The 27,510-nt window shown below is 44.7% G+C and overlaps 1 protein-coding gene across 3 annotated transcripts in view; it reads left to right on the top strand.

The window, feature by feature from the left end:
- Positions 1 to 27,510, top strand: part of RORA (RAR related orphan receptor A) — a 687,196-nt gene that overhangs the window by 365,256 nt on the left and 294,430 nt on the right. The window contains exon 1 of one of the 3 annotated variants that reach the window (XM_074327647.1): positions 1,936 to 1,978. The exons of the other annotated variants lie outside the window; for them this stretch is intronic. Coding sequence (XP_074183748.1) covers positions 1,951 to 1,978 — 28 coding nt within the window. The 5' untranslated portion in view covers positions 1,936 to 1,950. Of the gene's footprint in view, positions 1 to 1,935; positions 1,979 to 27,510 lie in introns of those variants that run through there. 3 annotated transcript variants of the gene reach the window in all.

A 27,510-nucleotide genomic window follows, 5' to 3' on the forward strand; every position in this document is an offset into this window, starting at 1 on the left:
GGAATTATACACTGTCTCCCAATAAAGTCCAGTTAAAACAAACAAAAAAAAAGAACCTACACCTCAAGTGAATACAACCAGAGTCCTCCACCACCAGTCTCCCCTGCAAAGCGGTGGGCCTGCTCCCACTGCCTGTCCACTCAAAGCCTCCCAGGGTGCATTTCACCCTATTTTCTACTTTGAAGACTGAGAATTTTCAATTCATATGCATTGAAGGTGCCTTAAGGCTCCTATGCACCAGGTCCCGGGTTGGGTTTTGGAGGGGGTAGCCCAAGACTTGTGTGGAGGGCAGAGGCCAGGGGCACGTTAGCTGCAGTGTGGGGCACCCCCGTTCAGATAGAAGGGACAGTGGAGAGAGATGACGGTCATACGCGTGGGTTTTGATACCGTAAGACCTGGGTTCAAATGCTGGGCCTACCACCGACTCGCTGTCCACCTTTCCAGTTACTTCTCTCGGAGCCTCATTTTCTCATCTGTGAAGGACTTCAGAGGACTCTCATGAGAATGAACTCAGATAAAGCACTTAACACTGTGCCTGACATATAGTAAGTGTCCCACAAGTGGTAGCTTTTTAAACAACTCTCTTATTATTACTGTCTAGGAAAGTAAGTTAGGGCCAGGAGGTAGAGGCTGCTGTCTGCCAAGGCGAGGAATTGGGACTTTCTCCTGCAGCCTGTGGGCAGCCCACGAAGGTCCTCCATCAGGGAATGGCATTAAACAAATTGGTGTTGGGGGGAAATCTCTACCTGTCATCAGTTTGGGAGGCATCGGAAGAAAGAAGGGCTATTGGCGAGGGGCCTCTGTCATTGGCCAGGCAAAGTGGATGGGGGCCCAGGGGAGTGGCAGAGGGAATTGAACGGAAAAAAACAGATTGCAGAACTTTAGAAAGGAAGGTGGCTGAGGAGGAAGAGGTGGGCAGTCAGCTTGGAGACAGGACAGGAGAATGAAGGGGGACTCAAAGATGTGTTTTGAGATACACCAAGGATGGCGCTCACCCACACTGAGGTGTGAGGGGAGGCAGGACGGTGCTGCTGCCTGGAGGGTAGGGGAGACCTATTATCTTGGGTCACTTGACCCAGGTCCCAAAACCCCAAGGGTGGCATTTGGCTCATTGATGGTTTATATATTTGTGTCTTGCTTTGTCCAAAAAGGGTTTGAAATGGTTTTATATCTGACAGAGTTGGGTGGTTTGTGCTTTTCTCATAAGTAAAAATGAACTGAAATAGTAATAACCAAAGAAAAGAAGAGATAGGAAATAGAATAAGGAGAGGGGGAAGTACAGAATGAGGTATAAAGTGACTGACAAAGCGGGGGCTGTTTAGTCCCAAAATATCCACTCCTGGCCTTAAAATTAAGATCCTATCATTTCTAACCCGAGCCCCTTTTGAGGCAAGAATCCCTCCCAAAGGGACAGAAAAACCAGATTCTTTGACCTCTTTTCTAACTTCCAGAATAACAGTGGGGGATTTCTCAATGGTATTTTTAATCTTTCTTTTCTTTGTAATGGAAGAAGCAAAAGCAGGTGCCTCCTTCTCCAGAAGGAGTACAACTCCCAGGAAAGGATGAGAGGGAGGGAGAGAGAAAAAGCAAGAAAGAGCAACAGAAAGGGAGAGAGACGGAGAAACCCATCGCCTGTAGGTACTGCCAGGTGACCTGCTGGTTGGATGGCGGTGGCGGCGGCTGCCACAGAGCCATCCAGCTTGTGGCTTTGCTTCCTCTTTCTTTCTCTCTAGTAGCACAGAATCACTCAGCCCCAGATTCCTCAGGGTTTCAGAACCCAGCAGGTCTGTGAGGGCACCTTGCCATGCCTGAGGCCCCTGAGCGAGTCCACAGCCACCGCAGAATGTATGGAGTCTCTGAGCAAGTGTGCTTTCTGCAGACGGGGTCAGTTGCTAGGTGGCACAGGGAGAAAACAAGACAAAGTTGTTTCGTGCAGGTCTCTGCTGAAAAATGCTAACTGGGAGTCACTCAGCATTTGGTAAGTGCAGTAAACGCTTTTTTTTTACTTTCAATGCCCAAGTTTCTCTGGCTTCCGTAAGGTATTATTGTTGAGGAAGAAGGTGCTATGATCACCACCCTCCCTCCCCTGTGGTGTGACAGCGCAGAGATAGTTATCTCTACACCCAACTTAGCGTTGCTTTTTTTGGGTAACAGCTTACAAAAAACCATCGGCTGGGCTCTAGCCGGTCAGGCTTCGAGGGCAGTTACCACAGTGCTCACAGGCAGGTTGCTTTGTCAGGCAGGCTGCTGGGCCACAGACTCAGGGTCTGGGAGATACTGAAAGCATCCCCTCGGCACAGACCGGAATCTAGGCCCACCCATTCCTGGGACAGACAGAGAGGTGCAAGGTGAGAAGTTGTGCTGTTTAACCCCGAGCACCTTCCCTCCTCTTCCATAGTCTGGCCATGGCTGTACATGTGCAGGGGCCCTGCTGGAGAGGGCAGGCAGCTGGGCAGACATCTAGCTCTGCAATCCTCTTCCTAATGGGAACCCTGAGGCCCAGAGGACTGAACTAACTCCCAGGACAGGTCACTGCAGCTTAGGTCTGGAGCAAGATTCTAGGTGTCAAACCTCTGAATCCAGTGTTCAGGGACTTATAGATTAAGTGCAAAGAGCTTGGCTTTGCAGTTAGATGGACCTAATCCAACCTAAGGACCTGGGACGTTTTGACTTTACCCAGCCTCATGCCAAGCCCCCAGTCTCCACCCCCCACCCCTACCCTCCCAGGGATGCCACAGAACCCTCTAGGACAATTTCCGAGGATCTGGATGAGAGAACAAGGCGCCTGGAGCCAGTGAGTCACAGGAACAGGCACCACCCTCTTTCCCACCATGAGCAGGCTCTCCTAGGCTGGAATGGACCACCGCAGAATAAGGCTGACAGTGGAAACCAAGGTCCCCATGTTAAGGCAGCAACTGGCTGCATCTGTCATCCAGGAAGCAGTTCTAATTGCTGGTGCAGCCCCAGTCCACCCTCCTCCCACTGGGAGCCATCTCAAAGTCGGCGCTACACACTGAGCCCCCTTGCTGGGGTCACAGCTCACGTCCCTTGGACGCTCCCCCTATGAGGAGGACTCTCCTGCCTCCACCTGCTGACCACAACGGAATCTGACTGTTAGTGCGTCTGCTTCCAGTCTGGGCATCCTCCTTCTCCATTTAGCTTTTGAAATGTGTTTGTTATTCAGCAAGCAGCAAACATGTAAGATCACCTCCTGCCAGCTTCCATATTAGATATCACTGGTGACACAAAAACATGCATAGCCCATCACTATACAGGATTTTTTCCTCCTGTATTTCTAGTGTCTCTGAGTGAGCCCAGGACAGGGTCTTTTTGTCTCACAGCTTCAGGGGGTGGGGGGGGGGGGTGTCATTTCCTTGTATCCTACAGAGCTATGCTCTTACAGATGCTGGTCTCAAATAATCCCATGAATGGTGCTTCCCAAAGGTGTGATGTCACTGTGCAGACCCAGGTCTTCTCTGCCACAAGCACTGGGCAGCTGTGTGCTAATATCATGCAGTGGTTTCGTGTATGGTCTCTAGACTCAGATCTAGATTCAAATTTTGGATCCACTCTCTATAAGCTGCGTGCCTTTGGGCAAATTACTTAATCTCTCTGAGCTTCCAAGGAAATGATAATTATATTTATTTTTAGAGTGGTTTGATAAGGTAAATGAAAAATACAAATAAAGAGGTTATTCAATAATACAATAAAGAGACACATAAAGGGTCAAAACGTGTTAGCAACTATTTTCATCATTAATATAATTATTACTTAGTCTTTTTGTCATTGTGTTCATGAAAGGCAGGAGATGCTCTGCTGACAATGCCTAACACATAAGCACTTAATAAATATGTGTTAAATGAAGGTTTTCAGGGATGATCAGAAGGAAATCCAAATGGTCTCTTGCAAGAAAAAGAAGAAAAACTTCCAGGGGGAACTGAGTTAGAACCAGGAGACACTGAGGTTTTTTTTTCATGGGGGTTTTGGTTAAATTGTGTTCCCTGGGAACTGAAAGCAGAGAGAGAAACCTTGACCTGGCCACACTTTTGACACCTACGAGTATGAGGCCCTTCATTGTATTATGTCTATATCTGGGGTTTGTTGTGAGCAGAGTTCTGTTTCCATCCTTCTTGCCCCTCTTGCTTCTTTTCTAAAGGAAACTTCCAGAAGGAGAGGCTTCACGTCTGTAGTCTGCGGGCCAGATTTCACCCTGCACAGAGACAAGGTGGCATTGGATGCAGGGCTGTGACTCCATGGGTAGCACGAGGCGCCAGTCAGCCGGGCCCCTGACCTGCTGCCGTTCTGCTTGGCCGGCACGCTGTGGTCGACAGGGCAGGTGCCAGGATGTTACCCCTTCTCCAAGCCAGACATCTGGATGTTTAGAAACAGTTGGAAAGCTTTGTTCTTTTCCATTATGTTCCGTATGCTTGGTGCTCTGCAGTCACGGCCTGAGTAAAATCCCACACCCAGGACCCGTCTTGGTCAACTTGTGTTCAGTGATAAAAGGTCCAGGACTCTACAGGCCAGGCCAGGCTGAAATCAGCAGGTGGGGATCGGGCCTGAGGGGTGGGGGATGAAAACTGCACGTGCTTTCTAGGTGTTGGTAATTGGTAGGTGTGGGGTATGGTTCCTGTGAAGCAGTGTGATGGGAAGAGGGACAGTGTCAGAGGAGACAGTGGGGTGAGATCATCCCAGAGACTATGAAGTCTCCAGCAAATTTCAAAGATCGACATGGGCAATCAGAACAGATTCTCCATTCAGAGAAGAGCTGGGTAGCCAAACCTTGAAAGATCTGGAGGCTGAGCTGTACTCCACTACATGGTCTAGGTTATTTGTTTGTAAGGTCCCCTCTCTAGCATCCGTGGACGTTTCTTTTGCCAACCCCTGTGCTAGATAGAGAACAAGGACACAAAGATGAGGGACGCAGCCCCTGTCCCTTTTCCTAAGGCTGTACCTTCACAATGCCAAAGGCCTGCATACAAAGTGAACAGTTAGTTGCTTCCAGAGGTTTCTAGATATCCAGGTTTCGGGCATCGTGAATAGAAACAATCAGATGCTAACTTATTTGATGGGGCCCTTTGTGATTTCAGAGCAAATGGAGACTGAAGACTGTGCCCCCAATTAGCTCTTTAGAGGAGTGAATGGTGTGCTGTCTGTAACTTTGTGGCAGGCGGCATGAGGCATGATTCAGAGTGGGTGCATCACGACACTCCAGACAGGCTCCCCATGGAAGGCAGGGACGGAGATCGCTATTTCCTTGATTTTTGTTTTTCACATGTTGACCTTGTAGTACATGCTACCAAGCCTGTGTTGACGTGTGCAAGGAGGGGTGGGGTTGGCAGCGCGCAGTGCCTATTGATTGATATATGGGCATCCTCATTGCTGCATAATTATTAGAGCCCCACCTGTGGATGAGCTTGTGTTAGCCAAGCTCATTTCTTACCTGGAATCACCCCAGTCAAATCGGCTTCATTTTTCTTTCCTAGTCCCTTAATTTCCCAATTACAATGCAATGACAAAAAAAAATAGGAAATATGGGCTAGGAAAAAGAAGCAGCAAGAAATGGTTTTTGTGACAAGCATTCAAGATGGAAGATAAGTGTGCCGGGCTCGGGTTTGGGATCTGCCTCTAACCTCCCACATCCCGAGGAAAGGGCAAAAGACAAGGTTATAGAAGGCCTTAAAAGTCAAGGTAAGGATTTTGTACTTGCATAGGGAGGCAGAGAAGGGTTTTTCAGTAGGGAAGGTCCTGCTCAGATTTCCCTGTTAGATGCCCCCTGGCTGCAGTGTCCACCAGGGTTGTGGGGTGTGGGCTAGATGAGAGCCATGGAGGACCTGACCTAGGGCAGTCAGGGCGGGAGGGCAGATAAACCCTTGAGGACTTAGGGACGAGCACGCGAGCTGTGATGAAGGAGGCAGAGTGAGGAAAGATTCCCGGCTTTCCTGCTGATGAAAAAAGAATGGTCAGAGAGGTTCCAGGACAACCAGGGTAACTTTTCAAATCTCTTCTCATCTGTCATTATCAGTGTGAGAAAAATGAAGAGCAAGGGTGACCAGTCTCTGTTTTGTGTCCTCTCTTAGGCGGCACATAAAGCAAAATGGGCCAGCACCAATTTTTAAGTGATGTTTCAAACCACGTGATAGTTCTTACAGGAATGTGCCTTTCACATGGGCTGGCATTTATAGAAGCGTGTTCTGGCTAAGCAAGCGTCACATGTCATCTATATTTTTTGCTGAATGCCATTTATTTAAAAAAATATATCCTTTTAAGCCAATCTTGCCTATCAACTATTATGATCAAAGTTTCACTGTCAGAAATATACCCATTGGTGGCCATATTAACAAAGGTCACTATGATGGAGTAGATAAGTGACCCTAGGTATTGAACTGTACCTTAAATACCACAGAACTTGACAGTCCTTTAGACAAAAACAGATAAACAGCAGGAAGGCTGTTTACTTTTAAATTAGTAGTAAATTTTCATCTCAATGCTAAGTTTTAGAAGTGAAAAAAGGATTAATCGTTTTTTCCTACCTTTGGAGGTGAATTAAATGACACAGACCAGCCATCTTCTAGGTTGCATCTGAGGACAGTGAGCTGAACCATGGCACTGTAGTGATGAAACAGTTCGAGTTTAAAATATAAACAACCAACTGAGGAATTTGTGGAAGGAGGTAGGACTCAGAAGACATGGGATCAGGTTCCCCCCCACACCATCTCTCTGACCCTCAGCCTCCTCATCTGTAAAATAGGTTATAATAATAAACTGGAATCACAGGTTGTCATGACAACTAAATGTGTATAGAAATTGCTTTGTTATGTGAAGCGTGTTGGGCATAGGTTGTTTTTATTGGTATTTTATCTTGTGGGAAAGACTTCACTTTCAGATATGTCTCAAGCCCTGGGAGGGCCAATCAGAGAGCTGATCTTTCTGCACGTTGTTTTTGAAACCTTCTTTGGCCCACACAATTTTCACTTACCCTCTCCACTTTACAAACATCAGAAAGATTATATGATTGACTGATAGAACACCAGCAACCCGGAGAGATATTGTACCACGGCCCAGGGCTATACTTTCCATTTTTATTAAAATTCTTATTAACTCATAGCCCAAGAGCTTTTAAGCCAAGCCTGATCTCCTTTAGGGCCCCTTGATTTGATCAGAGCAATTTGTGTGCAGTGTTCTGGTCCCACTTTGTGGAAAGGCAGCAAAGAGCAGCCAAATGATGTTATTCTGAAGATATTGGGGTCCTCGCTCCCTCCAAAACCACCTTCCCTTATGATGCCACTCACACCCCGGCCGTGTGGACACACTTGAGCTCCACAATGACAAGTCCATTCCCTGGAAATTCTAAATATTTCTAAATACTGCAATTCTAAATATTTCTGGGAAAAAATAACTGTCAATCATTTGTAGCTCAGTGATGTTGAGTTTGTTGGCTCCTATTCTGAGGACAAAGATAGCTCTTCTGGGGGAAGAAATCCTACAAGGATGAGGGGCCCAAGGGAAAATATAGCATCAGGAGGTGCAAAGGGAAAAGATGAACATGAAGGGAACTTGTGGCATTGGGTGGCTTGGTCCAGCTCATAGCCTCGGTGAGCATGAGTTATGTCTGGGAAGCACCACTCTTGGGTGTAACCAAAATAGCTCTCTCTCTTGCTCTGCATCTGTGATGGGAGCAGGTCCATTGTTGGAACTGTTGGTTAAAGCTGCCTCTCTCTTCTTTCCCCATGGGTTTCACGGGGATTTTTACCCTTCGATTGGTGTTTGCTTAAGTGCTCTCCCAGAATTACTCACATTTCTCTTTCCATTAATAGTTTGTCTTAAACTTAATGTCATCACCTTGGTAAGCTATAGAGCACCTGGTAATAGCAACTCTCTTTGCAGCTTGCTGTGTAGAAGTCATTTCTTTCCTGACATAAAATGTATCTGGAGACTTTTTTATTTTTCCTCATGTTCGTGTTGAGGTACTGAACACAGAGTTGAAGCTGAGAAGAGTGGTGCCCCTGTTCGTAGGAACTAACCCTGTTTCTCTAGTATTGTTGACTTAGGGTTCATTGCCGTGAATTGTTAGTATTTTGGCTCCTAAACCACTCATGAATAAAAACTTGTGTCTGAGCCCTCAGCTTAATATATGCCCAATATTTTGTACCTTCTTTGCATTTGAAGGAGTAGATGTGCAGGTAGAGCCTTATTCTTTACAATTTCATAATATGTAAGGAACTGTTGTTTTTACATTTTATCCCCCTCCTTTATTAATTCAACAAGGATTCATGGAGCTCTTATTCACTGTATCCCTGGCACTGTGTGGTAAGCCTGCTAGGGATATCTGGTGAATATTAGAGAGGACCAATTCTCAAGAACAATTGACATGGTTATGGTGCTTGATGGTTCATGAAGTATTCTCATAGTATCTAATCTCACAACAACACAGTGGAATAGGCAGAGGAGGGATTATAATCACTGCCACCTTATAAATAAGGAAACTGTCACTCAGGACCACCCAAGCAGCAAGTGCTGAGCTCAAACTTGAACCTAGACCTTCTAAACCCCCAGTCATGTTTTCTTAACCACACTGTCTCTTCCCAAGAGACAAAACTTAAACATGTAATAAGATAAATGACTACACAAAGAAGTCAATGATTACATATCAAGTGTGTATCGTCAAGATAGGTGTTGCCAGATTCCAGAAAAGGACAAAATCATGATAGCCAAAAATGATACAAGAGATGGAGCTTGGTGGTTAGATTAGCTGTCAAGAAATTAGAAAGAAGCTGATTTACCTTTCACATGAAAGTATGAGCTGGTCTGGCAGCTGTGCTACGTGAAGTTGTCATGGACCCCTGCTCCTTGTGCCATTCTTGGGGTTTCCTGACATCTACATGTCCAAGATGGCTCACCACCTTATCCATTTTCCAAGAAACAGGCTGAATAAAAGGGTAGTGGGGAGATAGCACCAACCATTCCATTTTCGCTCAGAATTAAGGGATTTTCCCAGACATGGGAGTTTCATGGTAAAACCGGGTAAGTCCCTGGCAAACAAGGGTGGGTGTCATGCTAGTTCTAGAGCCCCACCTGAAACTTGCATGCTTCACTAATGGTTACATCCCATTTGTTAGAACTTAGTCACATGGTCACATATAGCTGCAAAGGAGGCTGAGAAATGTCTTTATTCTGGGTGGCCATGTGCTCTACTCAGGTCTTTTTCCTATGGGAGAAGGGGGTAATAGATACTGGGCCATCTGCCATAGCACAAATATTTTTGTCGGTAGAACAGAGTAGTGTTCACAAAAGTTAACAAGCATTTGAGTGACTTCTGGTGCTATATCACTAATGGTAGCTCTGCAAATACTGTCCCAGAAAGTCAGTCTATGCGCTTTGTGTACATTCTACCATATTAGCTGCAATTTCACCCTTTTGCCAGAACAGGAGGCATATTTTACAGGGCTAACCTTGTATTCTACTAGCTTATAAAAATTTTTTTTAAAGTATTAATCAGTCACACATGTTTCTTGTGACAGCCTCACAATTTATTGCAGGATACCATTGTGGCCAGATATGGAAACTTAGATGCATTCTAGTAGGTCATCAGGATAGTTTTGAGTTCAGGAGTTATGAACCGACTTGATGAAAAAGTACTTGAGGAAGATTCATCTGGAGGGGCGGGTGTCTCTCCACTTCACCCCCAAATACCTAAATGAGGTGGGGGCAAATACATGGATCTAGAGTTTCATGTTTTGATGTCTATCAGCTGTAGGAAATTGAGGACTCCTCAACCCTGCCCTCTGGGGAAGACTATCCATTTAACTAGCTAGTGGGCACCTGGACCAGCTTTGAGAAAAATGTCTGTTGTATGACCCACGCTATTAGGAGGTAATATCAACCCTCAAGCTGAAATGTTGTGGGGAGGGAACCAGTGTACCCAGATGTGGCCACTCAGTACTGAGGGTCCTCAGCTCTGTCCTGCAAGACTTGCCATCCAGCCTTGTCTTGGCTGTGCTGGAGTGAGTTTTCCATGCAAAACCTTAGTAAGTTAGAATTTCAAATTCAGTGTATTGAACACTCCAGTTTTAAGGCAAAGAAGACTGGATTGGGGTAGGATGGCACCCAAGGAGAGCGAAAGAGAATATGACAATTTTGGAAACAAGTTGTTCCATAGAAGAGAGCCCGGGACACAACTTGTTAATGTTTTGCAAACTGGCAAAGGCCTTTCGTCACCTCCTCTGTGATCATAACCTCACAGATAGTCCCAGTTTCTCCACTGATGATACAAGCGTGTGACTGTGTGTCTACTTTGCATTATTGTTTCTCTTCTTGATGACTTAAGATTTTTTTTTTCTAGCAAAATCATTTTGCTCTAAAGAAATAAATTATTTCTGTTCCTAAATTGAGGTGTGGTCCCTCATGCCCAAGTAAATCTTGAGTTTTGGTAAATCTGCTAGACTCTTGCCATGTGTTTCTCATCATGCTCTGTGCCTGTTTTCTTGTGTACCCTGGAGCTTCCAACTTGAAGAGAATAAACATTCCAAAGGTATTAGCATGCTTGTATGAATTAGTAACTTTGAGGAGGGAAAAACTGAAGATTAGATCCAGTCATACTTTGAACAGCTTTACTTGCCTGGGAGTATTTGTCATTTTGTAAAGGTTTTCAATCAGTATCAGCCACTAAAATGGTTATAGGAGCCTGGGAACAATTTTGATTGCGCAGTGACTCGGGGCGTTATTAAGAACAATAAATCCGCATTAGTTAAGAATTGAAGATCTATAATGTAATGTTATGCAGCCATTACGTTTAACATTTTCAAACTATATTTAATGATGTGGTAAAATGCTCAGAATATAATGTAAGTGGAAAAAAATCAAGATCTAGAATTGTAAATATGGCATGATTCCAACTTTGTAAATTTGTATATATAGTAAAAAGACTAGAAGAAAATTCTCGTAACTGTTAGCGTATTGGTAAGAATATAGACAATTGGTTTTGTCCTTAAAATAATCTATCTTTTCTGCATTTTCTAAATAAACAAACTATTCCTTCTATTTTAGTGCAAGTACATACTACATTTATAATTATGGAAAGTTAAAGAATAAAGACAAAAATGCCATTTTATGAATATATGGAGCTATTGATGAAAGTAGATAATGTTCTGCAGAAGTCCAAGACAAATGTCACTCCCCACCTTTGATTGAATTCTAACGTAGTCATGTGCTCAGTGGGATATCTTTAAATTTGTTTGTTCGTTCATTCATTCACAAGCTACTTGTTCTCTTACTATACGCCAGGCGTGGTGCTACATTGAACAGGGCCTCGTCCCCAACCTTGAGAAGCCTGCAATACAGTAGAGAGATACTAACTACTACCAAGGCAACATGTGCATTGCCTTACAGTGTTGTGAATGAAGTACGTGTTTACTGAATGAATTAATAGATGGATCACATAATGAATGAACAGAAGCAAGAGTTTGTCGACAGTACTGATGTTTCTTTCAGGAGTTTTCGGGTGTTCTGTGAAATTTCTCCCATCTTCTTGTAGGAATTTGAAGTGTCTAGGCCCTACCCTTTCAGTTGATTGCTTCGTAAAATGACAGAGGATCATGGAAGAATTGATGAGCTCTTTCCATGTGCTGTCCCGGCAAGCTTGTGCCGATTAAGGAATGGGCAACTCTGGAAGGAGTCAGAGTTGGACGCCTCCAGATGTGCACAGTTTCTCCTTAGTTAATGCAGGGTTCCTATGGGAATTGAACGCAAGCTAGAGACATGAACAGACCACTATGTTTTTGACAGGATTGGGCAAACCAGGAGATAGAAGTGAATATCTGTAGGGTGTGATCTTAAGAGTCCTGAAAAGGCCCTCTGTCACCCTCACTGCCCCCCATCACTGATGCAGTAATTGCACAGCATCTTCCACTCCAGTGAGAGAGTTTAACAGGTCAGTGCCCTAGGGAACAGTGACCCACTGAATTCCATTAGCCCTAAGGTATAAATAAATGCCAAGGGAGACTAACACTTCCTGCTGTGAAACTCCCTGGGGCATATCCTGTCTCCACACTGGCAATAATCCAGGGAAGCAGAGGTGAGGCCTGGACCAGGTTGGGCCAGAGGAAAAGATAACTCCTCCCTGGTAGGTTCTGGCTAAATGCTCTATGTGACTGGTTCTCTCACTCTCTGGGACACACCACCTCCCCCCCACCTCCCCCTACCCTCCATAGTTGGGATTGCGATTCTTCTGAAACTCTTGTGCAGAGGAGGACGCCTAATGTCTTCTTTGCAGGATGCCTGGAAATCTTTAAATGATCCAAGTAAATGAGTAACGTTTGGGATATATCAAGATGAAAGTAAATGAGTTGCCCTGAGACCATAACAAATGCAAATGAATTCTGCACCTTTACATGGGTTTGCGAGAGACTAGAGGAGCTACTGGTGGCGAGACATCTGAACATAAGAGAGAATCAAAATCAATGGGAATCAGGAAGAGAGGGAAGGAAAGTGTAACGCGGTAGTCCTTGGAGAATCTATTAACCAAGACTTGGCTTTTATTACTTTCTTTGTAAGGTTATAAAAAACATATCCTGGATGGTTTCTTCCCAGTGCCTCCCGGCAGCTTTCTCTTCCAGGGTCTCACGTCCCCTGTGGGTCTGGGCCAGGGGAGGGGGTGCATCCATTTGCCCTTCCGAGCGTGCCCAGGGTGTGGCCGACTCCATATCCAGTGCACCTCCGTCATTAGCTGCATGGAGGTGCCGGAAGGCAATAGACCACCCCGCTGTGGCTGAGTCCAGATTTGACAGTCACTAAAGGGTGTTTCTGCTTCCCCTTCCATTGTCCTCTTAGATTCTCTTTCCTTCCGGGAGCCTCTGGATGCCCTCTGAGCCCCAACCTAAGCCTTCCTTTACCTGGAACTGATCACTAGATGGCAGGACCGCCCTCCCTCACCTACATCCTTCTCTTTCCCTTCCTACTCCAGGCTGAGGTCCTAAATCAAGGCTGAGGGGGAGAGTAGGGGAAGTGAATCTCACCAGGAGCTCTGCCTGCCCCTCACACTGGCCACCACTCCCCTTTAGCTCTCTGCTCTGTTCTCAGCTCCCTTCCCATCTGCCTCTTCATACCTTCTTCAGGGAGCCTCTTCAGCCTGCTCCTCTTTCCCCACCACTCCTGGCATTGCCTGTTCTTTATCCCTAGTAACCTGTGCGATGAAATGCCCCATGTAGTCAGTACTAGTTTGTGTCTGAAATGCACGAGTCCATCTTGCTTCATCCACTTCTCATTGAGCACCGAATACATGCTACCCACTGCAAAAGGGGTTACAAACATGAACGAGAGGTTGTATCTGCTGCTTACACAACAGCTACAGTATAGTTTTTTAACCGCTGTCAAGGACTGCTATAATATAACGGAGTCTTCAAGAATCCTGACAGGAAGCAACAATACTAAGGAGCAGTCAGTAACCCCTGGGATCCTGGAAAGTTATGATCCGCAGATGAAACTGGCCTGTTCTCAGGGACCAACGCAGGCCGCTCCTTTCCCCACCTGGATTCCTTTGAAGACCTCCCCTCGCCCCCAGGAGGCAGTACACATTCCAACATAACTGCAGCAGGAAGATGGAGTATTGGCCTCCAACCTGGTTCCTGAACACACTTTCTCATGGAAGCTTTGTCCTGAAGGGTGGTTTGAGACTACCTTTAGAATTATACTTAAAGTACATTATCGTTAAAACATACCTTTCTAGACTGTCCTCTGGGAACATAACCACCATGCACAATTTTGCATTTCTGGGGAGAAGCTTCCAGATAACATGAACACATGAATTCATTTTGGATTTTGTGTACACCAGACGTTTCCTTACCAGCCGAAACCCTTCAAAATTCCCAGTCTCTCAAGGCCCCATTTTTACAAGCTAACGCATCTTTTGAAGTCATTTAGATCGAAGTATTACTGGGTTAAAATGTGACTTTCATAAGTAACACGCATTTTAGCAGAGGCTTCTGATTGACTAATATCTTAACCCTCAAAAACACAAAGACATTTCTTCATTCTGGTAATTCTCACCATAACTGTGATGGAGGGGAGCTCAGACAGCTACCAAGGCAAGTCAGTAATAAAAGCAATTGGGAGGAGGGGATGTGGGCCACTCTGAAATCATATACTTAGAGTGGTACCCAGTATATATAAACACAACATTAATATTGTTTTCCAGTTAGGCTTGTACCAAGTACTTGACATTATATCTGTATCACAGGTGGGGGAGGGAGATGGTGTTGGTCTACCCAAGTAGACGCCTCTAATTCTGAAATGTAATTGAAGGTTGTAGAGTTTCTGAACTGAGGTTGTACACCTTTTCTGTGATTGTGTTAGGGCTTGGGAACTAAAGCTAAAGACAGTTAATATGTTAAGTTTGAAATGTGATGGGAAGAAAAAAAAGAGTATGTCTTTAAAAAAGAGGGAGAGGAGAGAGAGAGAGAGAGAGAGAGAGAGAGAGAGAGAGAATAATGTCCCCAGGCCAGGAAAGTACCAGTCATTTTCAGATAAATTATACCCTCCTCCTCCTCCATGGGAAAAAAAATCATACTCAGACTTAACTGTCCCTTTGGCACTTTTGTCAAATGAGTTTTAGTAGCAGGAGCTGCTAAAAATATAAGCCAATTTCTTTCTTCATTTAAATCAAGTGCTTAAAAAAAGTGTAGCGCCTAGAACTGGTGCAGGGCTCAGCATAGCAGCAGCTGGTCTGCCTGAGTCCCTGAATAGTCAGTCCTCAGCGACAGCCCAGCGCCCTCTCAGAGCTAAGCGAAGTCTGGAGGGAGGCTGGAGATTGTCCTTCAAGAGTTGGGCTGTTTATAGCACCTCGGACCCAAGTTGAAAAGGTTTCCTTGGGTACGTACTGACCAGGTCAAATACGGGAGGTACTCTCAAGAGTACTTTCTTGCTTGTGCATTTTTCCCTCCCTCCCTCCCTCCCTCCCTCCCTCCCTCCCTCCCTCCCTCCCTCCCTCCCTCCCTCCCTTCCAAAGAAACAAAAACATTAAAAAGTACCAAGCATGTACCAATACCTGTATAAAAACAGAACTTAGAGCTATGAATGAGACATGGTACCCACTCTCAGATAGAATGGGATGCACCCCATCACATCCAGTGTTTCATTCCCATGAGACCTTTCTCTTAGTCATGTTTGAAAAGCAAGCTGACCAATTGGCCCTGACTGTGAGGTGAGAACTAGTGAAGGCTTTAGTTGTTTTCAGTTGCCTATCTTTTAATAGAAGACTCTATTATCTTTTAAGAGAAGACTCTTAAGAATTTAAAGCCTTTGAAGTCCATAGGAATATATTTAAATGGTAAAATCTTAGGAACTTTGATAGGGAGAGAAGGAGATGTTTTTTCACTAGGGAGACTCCTCACATTATCCTGTGTAACAGCTGTTTGTTCTGCCCAAGAATCATATAAACTATATCTAAATTATGCATATTAAAGATCATCTTAGATTCACATTTTAGAAGGGGAAGGTCTTGGAAATTAACTCATCTAATTTCCATATTTTTACAGATGAGAAAGTTCTGGAAGAGTCAGGCTCCTGGTATGCAGTCTGCTGTCCTTTCATCCTTGCCCTTCTGTTTGCTAAGGAGGTAGCAGCAGCACACCACTTTGAGGATGGAGATGTAAGATAGGGAAGCAGGCCAACTCAGAGCTGAATGTGGATTGTGCTAGGATGTCACTATAATGCCTCCAGCTCTTGGCCTCGGAACTTATAAATGAGGCCACCTTGAATCAAACCCCCTATGGAACCTCAATGATTCAAACAAACCTCCTGAATGAGACTCTAAGATAACTTTGCCATGGTTCAAAATCTGGTCTCTCATGAATAGGGAACATGGTTATTAATGTCACAGTGACTTCCACAAAATAGCTGTATCATTTTTACTGCTCTATCAAACCTAGCTTTCCTATGCAATCATTGCGTTAATGCCCTCTATGAGTATGTATGCAGATATAGAAGAACCTAAGCATGTACTAGAAGCATTGATGGGTTGTGGCAAGCCATCTCCACTATGCTTTCTTCTCATTTTACTTGGTAACCGTGGCGTAGAAATTTAGAAGGCTGCCCAGATATCCCTGTGACCATGACACAGGAGGGAAGTCCGCTGATTCCGATTAGGATTAACTCTGTAACCCTTTGTTCCTTGCATGATGCTCTAATCACCTGAGCTAATCCTCAGGTACCAGCACTCAACGACTCCAGAAGTTCCTGGCTGTACAATCCTACTTTAACCTGTTTGGACCCTCTTTATTTATGATGTTTTATACTTCCCCACTGTAACCACTGCCACCTCTGTGATGTTTGCCATAAGTATCAGGTTACTTTTGTCCTTGGCCAGCTGCTATCCTGTTCCTCAGCAGAGTTGCAGTTCATTTGTGTTGTCTTTTGGATAAACACATAGATCTTAACAGATTGCATGGGTTTGAGATTGGGTTTGGCTTCTAAATACTGATTGCTAACACTTCTGTAGCATTTCTTATGTGTCAGACACTGTTCTGAAACGTTACATAAATTGCCTCATTTCATTTTCACAGCAACAGTCATACAAATAAGATATTATTAGCCCCATTTTACAGATGGGGAAACAGAGACAAAATGTGGTTATGTAATTTGACCAAGGTCACACAACTATTAAATAAAGAAGCTGAGATTTGACTCCAGCCAGTCTGCTTTAATCACTATAGCATATGGCCACTAACACACTGAGTTTTGAAATGCGGCCATTATTATTGAATGTAACACCCCAGTTGCTGGCACTTGAGGATTCTTTTTACAAGGGAAGATGTCTATGAAAAGAGCCAGTTGGCTTCTGTCAACAAAACGGTATTTGAAGCTCAGAGACAGTTGATTCTCCTCATTTGAACCCCCAAATCACATCCAAGAACAAATTTTGTCTTGACTTCATAGACTAGGCCTGTTCTCCATTCAAAGCTAGAGAGAAATATTGACTATGCTAACTTCCAAAAGCTGATCTGAGTCAAGAATGTTTCTAAGTCCCAGACCTCTTCCTCCTCCACAGAGGCCCTCCTGCGTATGCCAGCACATCATGTGCTCTTGCTTTGTGGCTCTCTTCCTCATATCGTCCCCAGGCCTGAAGCAGGAAAGCAGATCTAACCAGCACACATATATAGAAGCATTCAACAGACCTACATATTGGAATTAATGCTTCCCTACCTAACTTCTGTGTTCCTTCTTATAATTCCACATCAACAAGCTGTGCTTTCCCAGCAAACTGAAAGGCCATGAACCATGTCTTAAAATTCATTATTTCTCACAAAGGGCTTATTAATATTCTGGCTACCCCCAAGCTACATGTAATAAATATTTAGGGCTCTGACCTAAAGAGGCAGTAGTATTTTAGGCAAAGACACTCTTTTAGCCAAAGTTATTACATTGATTTTTTGTAATATTCTTTATATTTTTTTCTTTTCATTTTCCTGGTAGTTGTCTAAAAATTCCTAGTTACCTGCTACATTGAGTTGAACTTGCTTTTTCTTATTTCTGGGAGAGGTAAAGCATGCATTACATATGCTTATGCTCCATCTCTATAAAGCCACAGCAATGAATTCTGAAAAAGGAGAAATTCAATAATATATCTGTCTTCCTACACATACCTAACACTTATTCATTCACTCATTGCATCTATATTGGTTGAGTCTCCCCTGTGTGCCAGGTGCTCTGAGTAACACAACAGACATGGTCAGAACCCCCAATCATGAAGCTTGCCATCTGGAGTAGAGGGGGGCAGGCAAAGGATATTAAATGAATAAATGTATAATTTCACATCTTGTTAAGTGTTAGGAAAACTAACAACAGAGTGCTATGAGAGAAAATGACAGAGGGTACCTAATGTAGTATTTGGATTTCTAGCAAGTCCCCAGGGGATGCTGCTAGTTTGGGGAGCACACACACTCTGAGAACCATTGCCCTGGGATATTATGGGTAGAGGGCATTTCTCCTGCCTTACAATTGGCTCGGCACACATTAGAATTTTCTGGAAGCCTTTAAAAAAAGACTGATGCCTGGCCCCATCCCCAGAGAGTCTGTGATAGTTGGTCTGGGCTAGAGCCTGGCCATCAGCATTTTCAAAGACACCTACTGTGCATGAGGATAAAGACCCATTGATACTGGATGGCACCAGGGAGGGTGGGTGTTAATTGCTGAGTGCTGGCTAGTGTACATATCCTTGGGTGGTTTGCAACACGAATGCTGACTCACTCACCAGTCAGCCTAGTGGTGGGGAGAGAACCTTTTCCAGTGTGGATCTCACAAATCCCTGGTTGCAATGTGATCCTGTAATTCTACCCACCTGTCATCTGAAAGAGCTGGATCTGGATGGACTAGCTTGCCATGAATTTGAGCTCCCGTACGGAGTGTTTCTAATAAACTTGAGTCGTGAACAGTTGGACTCCATGTACTGAGTTGAGAAGCCTGGGACAAGCGGGTGGTGGAGAATGGGCTGATGAGTAGGTCTCCGGCAATGTGGCTGGAGTCAGGAGACCCACGTTTGCCTCCAGCGCTGTTCTAGTGAGGTCGGGACTTTGGCAAGTCATCTGATTCCTCTGGTTGTAGCGTCTTCATTTGTAAAATGAGGGCCTTGGATGAGGAGATCACCACGTTTCTTTTATATGGTCCAATGCTAGCAATTCTAGTTGTGGAAGCAAATAGGAAACTGAACCCCAGTTTTCTTGATAAAATCAGAGTTGGATTCATGACTTCTATGGCCATTGTCATCCCCAAGTGCTATGATTCCACCCATAATGCCAGTAGATAGCTTTGGAAGAGCATTTATATATACCAGGCACTATTCTAAGACATTTACATTATCTTATTTAATCCTTACAACAAAACAATAAGATAAATTCTAGTATTATCATTCCCATTTTATAGATGAAAAAATTGAGGAACAAAGAATCTAAGGGACTAGCCCAGGCTCACACAGATAGCAGATGACAGAGCTGTATTCTGACCCAGACCATCTCTTCCACAGCTGGGGCCCCCAACCACCTCACTGCTTTTCCTCAGACACTTTGTGTTACTGCTCTGAACCTCGGTTTCTGCAGCAATAAAGTTAGGGTTTGGACTGAATGATCTAGAGGTTCCTTTTAGCTCCAAAACGCAGTGCTTCTGTGGGCACTTCCACTCATTCATTTGTTCATATTTCCCTCATTTATTCAGCAAACTTTGAATGAGCTCTTACTATGGGACTTGGGAGTCAAACTGTTCAGACTCCAATCGGGAACAGACTACTTATTAGCTGTATGACTTTGGTCAAGTTCCCTGAACTCTTTGGTCTCACTGGACTCATTTATTCAAATGGGATTAATAAAAGTGGCGATCATATAGGGTTGTTGCAAGGGTAACGTGGCATCCTGCCTGAAAGCACCTAGCACGGTGCCTGCCAAAGAGTAAGCACTCAATAAATGTGTGTATCAGTATCGTGAGCCCCTACACGAGTTGCCAGGGGTGGAAAGATGAGGAAGATGCAGTTCTTGCATCAGCCTAAGCAGGGAGGAAGGATGGATACAATAATTAGAATAGGTTGTGAAGCTATAAGAGACATATGTAGAGGAGGGAGTGATTATTTCAGGGTCGGAGGGTCAACATGAGGAGTTATCAGTCATATGGAGCCTTTGGGCCACTCTGATGGTGACAGGAAGAATGGAAGGCTACCCTTTCAATGCGAGCCCCACCTTCTGGAGAGCTGCAGGCTTCAAGGACCGCCAGCACAAGGACATGGGCGGCATATGAGGGGACCCAACACGAAGCGCAGAGTCTAGGAGCCCCTGATCCAAACAGACAAGCAGGCAGAGAGTGTCATGATGGTCAGAGGAACAAGGCAAGGGGCATCCTGGAAGGGATGTGTAGGCAGCATGGGGCAAGGAAACAGCAAATGCAGCAGCCAGGGAGAGTTGGCTGGAAGTGGAGCACCCACCACCAGGGGCCAGAGAAGCTGAGGCATGGCAGGCATCTTCAGTGGAGGAGAGATCCCTCACACGGGCAGCTGACCTGCTTCTGGGCTCCTCCTTAGGAGCCGATCCTGGCCAAGGCCCTAGGCCCTGAGGTGGGACTAGATAATTGGTGACACCTGGCAGAGGTGAGGTGTACTTTGGCTGGGGGGTAGCTGCAGTTCCTGGTGGTGCTCCTTTCCAGGGAGTCTAGCATGGGAGAGTAGCAGAGATGGAGTGATTCGAGTTAATTAGACATCAGCCACTTATTTACAGATTCCTTGACCACACCCTGCATCCTTTAGGGCAAGGATGGGAATCTACATTTTAACTTGGTCCCTAGTAGTTCTCCTGTCTGTAGTCTGCCACGGTGCTTTGAGAGACATGTAGGAAAGGGACGCTCAGTGATGAAAAACCGAGACTAGGCCGACTGATACGTAAATTAGGATCTCCAGATCTGCAGTTTTCATAGCTTAGGGGAAATCTGTGTTGTTTTCCTCCAAGTTTCCTGTAAGACCCATACATCTGCCTCCTCCACCCCACTGTCTGTCTTCATTCTCAATGTGAAAGCTGGAGGCTAAAAGGGTTACATTTTGCTTAAAAATAATTTTAAACGATTTTACAGGAAAGAGAATGTACTTTTTTCACCTCAAATCTTTACCCCCCTTCACGCAATGTAGGCCTGATTCTCACCAGCCCTTTTTCAAGTGTGACGTGGTGTCATCAAGGGCTCACTTTCTGTGAGACCTCTGGCACACTGAGAGCTGAGGGCCTCTCTTGCTTCCCTCCTTTTCTCAATTCCTTGTCTAGTCTTTTTAAATCTAAGGGAACTGGCTTATAGCTTTCATCGGTGGCATTTACCTATCTCTGGGAAGAAAAAAAACCAAAAAGGCTACTTTCAAAACACATGCTAGAACCTGTGCTGAGCCAAGAGAAACCCCATAAATTTCCTGAGCCACCCTCAGGTTGCTGGGAGGCAGAGGGGAGCGTCTTGACTTGCAGCAGTGTCCCTTGTCAGCTTGTCCCAAACTACTAATTTCCCAATCGCAAGATAGCAGGATATCTTCCGAGTGCTGTGTCCCAGGGGAGGACCTGGCTAGGGCAAGTGCACTCACGTGAAGCTGTTAGTTTACGTTGTCAGGGAGGGGAGGGGTCGTGTGAGAGAGATTTCCTTCCAGGTTACCCTGAGGCCCTCACAGGGGTGGAGTCACTGGTCCCAGAAGCTGGCAGGGCACCTCCAGGATCCCTTCTCCCTGGGAGGCTTTGCCCAAGGAGCCTCCCTCCTGCCTCATTTAGGGTGCGAGGTCCTCACTCTAAGACAGGGCAGAGAGGTAGGCCATCAACTCTACGCATGAAAAGGCAGTGTGTGTGTGTGTGTGTGTGTGTGTGTGTGTGTGTGTCCTTAGTCCTGGGAGGATAGTCCCAAAGCTCTAGGAAGCCCCTTACTGGAATTCAAGTGTCCAAGGGAAGAAGCAGGGAGCCAGCACTGCGTTCCTGTCACTCCACAGACAAGCCCCAGCACCGGCAGCTGCTGAGACTCTGAAAATTTCTCTAGGGAAATCTCACAAGCCTGTAAGAAACTTGACCTCATTTGCATTTTCTGATTGAATCACAGATAGGTTTTGGTTCTCTCCCTTCCCTTTATAAAGACAGGCCAAGGAATGAAGAAAGGCAAAGTTACCTAGTATTTTCAGGAGAAATGTATTATTACAGATTGGCAAATAAACTTGGTTCTCTAACACGTGATGTTTCTAGGCCTTGATGAACTCCATAGTGGATGTGTATCTCTATCGTGTTATTTAAAAATCTTTCTTCCCTTCTTGTACATCATTGTTTAATGAAAAGTTCAACAGCATCAGAGCACACTCCTGAAGGATTTATTAGTTAACTGAATCTTCACCCTCATTATGGGAGGGATGGAATTTCTCTCAAGGACCCTAGTTGCGGTAATAGCATAAATCAAAGACAAGACTGTTGCTTGCCATGTGCAGGACTCTTGTTTTTAATCGCATTCCCCAAAGGGAGGGGAAATTTAGATGTAGAAAACCAGAGAGTGAGACCATGTTATTTAGATGTCAGTAAGCATCTGGACTGCTGGAATCTATTAAGTGGTGTCACAGAGCCTTTGAGGAAGGCAAACAGTGGTGGGGAGTTTATTCTTCAGCATGTCGGCTGGCCTGTGTTGCGCTGGTTTTGCAAAAGTCCATACGCACAGTTCTGTGCGCCAGGCCAGAACTGTGGCGGAAAATATTGCTGTGATGATGAATTCACAACTTGCTTGCTGGGCCTACGTACACAGAGTGACTCCGAGACGTGTACCTAATAATAGAAAAGACAAACCAAGAGCCATGGAAAATCAGTTCAATTCATTTGCCTTCTGATGAAAGAAAATAGGAATCTTTTTTTTTCCGTGCAAAAGTAAGAAACTGCTCTTCAAAGTACAACATTTAACACCTACCTGGGTACTAAGTTCCTTTTTCTTCTTAGTTATTATTTACCCACCTTGTCTTTTGCATCCCAAAGAGAGGGGACAAATGAGGGCCCCAGAGTCCCAAAGCATGCTTTCACTGCTCTATCAGTGGGGCAGACATCCTACTCTTCCGAATGTGCAAGATGAGATTCAGGCACATTCGGGTTCCATGTTAGGCTTTGTTATTCATTAGCTGTGCGACTTTGAGCAAGGTACTCCACCTCTCTGAGCTTCCCTGCCTTCCTGTTAAATGTGTCTCTAATGATTGTCTAATAGAGTGAGTGTGTGCAACAAAGGGGGTAATGCACGTGAAGAATCCTAACAGCTTCCTCTGCCCTTCTCACTTCTCTTATGGGGGAAATTCCTGGAAAAGAAAATGGAAGGATGGTTATAATCTAATCTCAACATATGAGAATCTGTGTACCTGTTCCCTACTTTCATTTCACATCCTTCCCTCCCAAATATGCCTCTTCCCATCTCACTTTGCCTTGTTCTGAATCCTTCCCGTCTATAGTCTCTTTCTCCTTTTAGTAATCTATTATTTTCTCCTTTCTTTATGCTTTTACTTGCCCTTGGTTGGTCTAAGGGAGGGGTAGGAAAGGATTAGGGTTAGGGTCGGGCATAGAATATAAGAGAACATCATATAAAAGACAAAAGAAAGAAACTACATTTTTTCATGCATTCAACAATATTGATTAAGCACCTACTGTGTGCAGACTTGGTGCACAAAATTGGCACAGTTCATGGTCCCACAGTTTCATGGGCAGACCTGGAAGTCAATAGGCAAGTACAATTTTCTCTGCCAAGAAAACAAAGGATGTTGTGAGGTACCTCGGAGGGCTTGGAAAGGAGGTAACATCCACCTGAGAGCTGAAGGTAAAGACAAGAAACAAAGAGTTTGCAGAGGCTGTGGAACAGCATGTGTAAAGGAGAGAGAGAACCTGGTGTATTTGAAGAAATAAAAGATCAAGATGGAGGAACACAGAAATCAAGGGAGAGTGAAGATAAGATGGAAAGGCAGTCGGGTGCAACTCGAAGGCTTTGCATGCCATGGGGAGGAATTCAGACTTGACTCTAAGAGCCAGAGGAAACCAGTGGAAGTGCTCCTAAGTAGGGGGCAACACTGATCAGCTCTGCGATAGGGCACCTTGCTCTGGCTGCGGGCTGTGAAGCGAGGGCTGCTCTTCTTGGCTCTGTGCCTATCTCTTCACGGTCGTCGGTTGGGCCCTTGGAGTTGCCAAGTCCTCTGCTTTGAAAACAAGCTGCCTTGCTCAAGTTAAGTGCTTTCAGTGGTCCAGCAAATTGAGATCAAAAGAGGTCCCCCTTGGCCACAAGCTGTTTTAAGGACTCCGCTGAGGGTTTAAACCGACTAGTTTTGAAATGTAAGACAAACCATAATCACCGGGCAATGCTCCCTTGTTTTGCCAGGGAGAGACATTTATAGGTATTAAACTAGATCCAGAAGGCCTCTAATACAGTTTCTTAAATGCAATAATAACACAGAATTATTAGGGGAAACTATTATTATTATTCCGAGTAATAACATAATTTTGTGTCCACGGAGGGCATCCAAAGTGCTGAGAGAAATGAGCATTAGTTAATTAAGCCTTGCCACTCCTCCACGAGTTAGGCAAAGTATCATTAGACTCGTTTATAGAGGAGTATACTGAAACGCTGTGGGGTTAGTTGACTTCCTTAAGGTCAAACCGTGGGAAGAGAAACTGGGCTTTTTACATTTTATCAACCCCGTTTGCTCCACGAGGCCCGCTTAAGAACATAGATTCAGTGTTTCCCAGTGTCTAAGCAAAGAATGCACCTTAAGGGTTGGGAAAGACCTTTGAGGAGAGGAGAGACATCCAGAACCAGTCCTGATAACTGTGCGCACACACACCCCCCCCCCGCCCGCCCCGCCCCCCCATGGCACTGGCCTTGATGCATTCAGAGAGGCTGATTGATCACCATGCGAAGGACAGACCTTTGAAGGAGAATCACAGCACGGGTCAGACATGGCAAACAAAGCCAGATTGGGGGGGAGGGGTAGGGGGAGCTGCAAGAACAGAGAGGTCACTGTCGTCCAGGGCTTCGTGATCTGGTAGCAGAACTGTGAACCCTAGACATTCTTCAGCATCTGCTGGTGCAGCCCCCATCTTCTCATCTACTCATTTTCTTTCTCTCTGGTCTCCTACTTCCGGCATTGTCAGGATTTGAGCTTGGGAAAGACACCTGTGCGACTCTGTTGGGCATCTCAGGTAGCTGTTCCCTCTCTCTCAGATCATCTATTTTCTTCATTTCATAAACTTTGAACTCGTGTCAGCAACCACACTGGACTGTGGAGGTACAGAGCAAAAACAAACTTCATTCCTACCTGTAGGAAATCAAAGATTTACCTGGAGGAAAAAAAGATACCATATCCCCCATCCACCCTACTCACCTCCACCAAAAATCAACAACCTTAGCAGATATTTGATGTGTGCTCCAGGGCACCCTAGGGAAGGCAGACTGAGTAGTTCTCCCTGGTGATTTTGGAGGAGACTTTTGGGGAGGGAGGAGCATATGGGCCAGCATTAGAAAGATGAGATTATTGGGCTGAGAGCGAAGAGAAAGTTCTCTGTGCCAAAGAGAACAACCTGCACAAGGGCATGGAGCCATCATGCTGTACTGGGTTTGGGGGCCATTTAAAAACTTTTGTCTTCATTGCGTAAAATTGTCCCTTTGGACTGGAAGAGCTAAATTAGTCCCTAATTATATATTCTCTCCTCATTTTCATAGATTGTGTTATAAATTGTAGTAGGTTTCTTTATCCAGATTGATTATACGTTACTTAAGTTTCAAGGCCTTGTTTTCCCCCACAGGTCAGAACTGAGCAGTGGTGAATACTAAGTATTCACCTAACACACACAGAGGGAATGTCAAAAGTCAAAGCTAGACACAAGTTACAAGACCCAGGCACAGGGTCACTTACAGCACCAGCTCACTGTGATCTGAATGTAATGCGTCCATGCTCTGAGCCTTGCTATTCTCATACGTAAAATTGTGATAATTCTGCTACTTACTTCCCACATTCTTTCAATGATAAAATAAGGCAACAAAGATAAAACTGTTCTGGGAACTATAATATATAAAATATTGTTGTTAGGTGTAACCTAATAAATAATTATAATAAAGATATAATATTCTAGAGCAATCTTTTCTCTCTATTCCCTCAGCTGTCACCACCTCTAAGTTTAGCCACAAGGCAGAACTGATGGGAAGATGGGCAGAGGATACAATTGAGTGGAGCTCCTTTTAAAGATCACGTCTCAGTCAACAGATTCCAGACCCCACCCATCACTAGGGGTCGAGATCCTACCACATTGTCTGCCTAGATTCTCACTGCCTTGAAGGCTGGGAGAGCTAAGCACACAGGTTTCAGGTCCTGGCCACCTGTGGCTTCCATGGGACTCGAGCAAAGAGAGACTGGCAGCCCACCATGCACATTCGGGTGCTCAGTGAAGAGACAGAAAAATGTTCCATGGAGAAAGCAGCTGGCTGTCCAGCTAACTCTCCAAAATAGGGGTGGCCCACGTGAGGCTGTGCACGCAGCACACTGCTCTTCCTGGGCACACAAAATATGGCCTTTTCCAGCATCCTCACAGTTAGGTGGGGGCCAAGAGACTGAGTTCTGGCAAATGGAATGTTAGTGGATGTGGTACAAGGTCTAGTGTAAGGCATTTGGGAACTGCGATGCTTTTCTGTCTCCCTTTCCCTCCTGTGGGGAACCTTGGAGACCATGTGCTCCAGATGACAGAGAAACACGATGAAGAAGGACTATTGACCCACATCAGACTTGGTAGAATCAAGAAAAACAAACAAACATTTTCTGTTAAGCTACTGAGATTTAGGGATTTCTTTGTGACCGTGGAGCTCAGCCTTTTCTGGTCGGCACAGTGGAATTGCCTTGGTAGTTTCACCATAATCCAGACAGTATCCTTTTTTAATGCAGTGGCAGGCAGGACATGCCCCTGGATGACGTTCATTCACTCAGTGTGCTCATACCATCCATCACATTGCACCAGGGCTCTCTAACCTGGCACCTGCTTCCACCCAACTTTCTGTGTTTGTACTCAAACCCACTAGGTGCAGAATTTACAGTTTAACTGTCAGATGACACTATTATTTCTCTTAAATCACTGCGGGATGAGGGAGTGTCTCATTGTTAAACCACACTTACACTCAATGCATATTTATTAACTTTATTCCTGAATCCTTAAAAATATGGGATACTAATGAATAGTATTAGCTAACACCTATTGCGCTCTTTTCTAGGTGTTAGTCACTGGGAAAAGTACTTTATCCATATATTATTTCATTTAATATTCACAATAAACTTAGAGGACAGGTGCTATTGTTGTTTCTATTTTATAGATGAAGAAACCAAAGCATAGCTAGAGAGGCCAATCAGTTTCCCCGAGGTCAAACAGAAGGAAGCCGAGATTCCAATGTAGGCAGAGTGAAGCCAGAGGCCATGCTTGTAAACACACTATGCTTTTCTGCAATGTGCATAATTCTTCAAAATTAAAGAACCCTACCACTCAATTCAATTTTGAGCTTTTTGGAGTATTTAAACAGGTAGGAAATAACCATTTCATTATTAAAATAACGAAAATACAAATGACTTAACTTTCATTTATAATCTGAGATGAAAAATTGTTAGCCTTCCAAGAGACAGTAAATGAAATAGATACAGTTTGGTCTTTGGCTGGCTTTGTACATTGCTCACCATAGATTAGTGGCCAAATAGATATTTAAAAGGCTTAGATCACAAATCCAGTGGGCAGGAGCAGGCCTACGAGATATGTACGAGGCAGAAATGAGAATTAAGATATGGGCAATAATGGCATAAATGAACTGTCAGTTTTCCAGTGGGTTAAGATTTCCTTCAGCCAATGTTATTATTGGCCCAAAGTATATTTGACTTTGTTAAAGATAGGATGAAGGAGCTTAAACAAAATCGTTAGAGATAGCAGATTAAACATACATATTTAATTCTGTTCTCTCCTCAAAACCCACGAAAACGATATGTAAAGAGTC

Source organism: Rhinolophus sinicus, linkage group LG03 (genome assembly GCF_036562045.2).
Source record: "Rhinolophus sinicus isolate RSC01 linkage group LG03, ASM3656204v1, whole genome shotgun sequence".
NCBI lineage: Eukaryota > Metazoa > Chordata > Mammalia > Chiroptera > Rhinolophidae > Rhinolophus > Rhinolophus sinicus.